Below are 1,627 nucleotides of genomic sequence, written 5' to 3' on the forward strand. Positions count from 1 at the left end.
GCCGAGCCTAAATGTAAGATATTAATAAGTTAATTACAGCATCTATAATCTCATGAAAATAGAATTAACATCTTGACTGATAACTTGTAAACAGGCTTCTCCAATGAAGTTTATGATGGTTAGTATATTCTAATTACACAGAAAAGTCTACTCAGTGAAGCTTAGCTGTACCTGGACAAGACCAGAAGACACTGGGACCATGGGCCAGACTACCAACCTATACACTCATTGGGTTCACAGATGACTAAAAAAAAAATAAGAATAAGCGTCTAAAGATAAGGTTTCTGGTTACTTTTTTTTATTCAATGGATCATCCTGTTAACCTCAACATATAACTCCCTAAGTATTTCTATTTGTAAAATATAGAAAACATTTCATTTAGTGTACAACCATTACAACATCCACGTGGGGATTTCAAAAATTTCAGAACTATGTTAGAGAAAAATACTTGATTATATTTGTCTTAGAAAGCACATAAAAAAATCTTTACAGACTAACCTCGTAAAATAATAAAACATTATTTCAAAATTTAAGCAATGAATACTATTGAGAGTTCATGATTCTCTGGCGGATCAGGACCATTTTAAGCAAGTCATTCTTCTAGTATATTCTAGAATACGTGTGTTCTGCACTGTGTTTATCAATTGTAGTAGTCCTCAATTTCTTGGCAAAACCTAATACAGGTTTTCTTCAAATTTCTTTTTATCTTGTATTAGTACTTTTAGGTAGAAGGAAGTGTCTGCATACTGAGTTGAAGTAAAATTTCAGAATAAGGTAAAGTTTTAGGGATGTTTAGCTTAACTTTTTAAATTTCAGTGTGTTTGAAGAAACTGACACAGATTTACAAGAGCTCCAGGCGTCAATGGAGCAGTTACTCAGGGAACAACCTGGTGAGGAATACAGTGAGGAGGAAGAGTCGATCTTAAAGAACAGTGATGTGGAGCAGACTGCCACTGGAACAGGGCTGGCAGAGGAGGAGGACAGTCCCAGCAGTGAAAGTGCCTTGAATGAGGAGTGGCACTCAGGTGTGTGGCCATGGTGCAAACTGTGTGTGAACATTGCAAATGGAGTAGATTTTTTCCATGTCTGATATGAGCCATTTCCAACTATAAGTAAAACTGAATGTACCTCTATGTCTCTCCCCTTTTTTATTCTTTTTCATACAGATGTATAGTTGTCAGTTTCCTTTCAATTAAATTTTCCGTTTCTTTCCCATTAAATTATATCAGTGCTTTTTTGAAGCATTTTTATTCTGTTGTTTATTCTCCATTTCTCATTTTTCTAGTAATAAAGATAATAACTTAGTTTTCTTACCACTTTATGTTTTACAAAGAGAGCTTCCATATGTAGTGGCTAATCAGCAGGGTTAATACTAAAATTAGTTTTTAAAATCTTAGCAATCTTAGGGGAGCAATGAGAGGGATGGGTGAGTTCTCACCTCATAGGCATAATGTAAGTACACATGGTATGCCTCCTGGGTACACTCAGGGGCACAACTACGTAAGACAGGGACTTTACCTAACAAATGCAAACATTGTAAACTAATTGTTTATACCCTCATATTAATCTGAAATAAAGGAAAAAAGTCTTACCAGTCTTTTTTGATTTGGAAACTTTTTTTTTTTTT

The 1,627-nt window shown here is 34.6% G+C and overlaps 1 protein-coding gene across 1 annotated transcript in view; it reads left to right on the forward strand.

The window, feature by feature from the left end:
• NEK1 (NIMA related kinase 1) overlaps nucleotides 1-1,627 on the forward strand; it is a 103,478-nt gene that overhangs the window by 92,228 nt on the left and 9,623 nt on the right. Inside the window, exon 31 of the mRNA XM_003792844.3 lies at nucleotides 817-1,025. Within this exon, the coding sequence (XP_003792892.2) occupies nucleotides 817-1,025 (209 nt within the window). The remainder of the gene's footprint in view (nucleotides 1-816; nucleotides 1,026-1,627) is intronic.

This window comes from Otolemur garnettii, unplaced genomic scaffold (assembly GCF_000181295.1).
Source record: "Otolemur garnettii isolate 467f Iridium unplaced genomic scaffold, OtoGar3 scaffold00061, whole genome shotgun sequence".
NCBI classification, from domain to species: domain Eukaryota; kingdom Metazoa; phylum Chordata; class Mammalia; order Primates; family Galagidae; genus Otolemur; species Otolemur garnettii.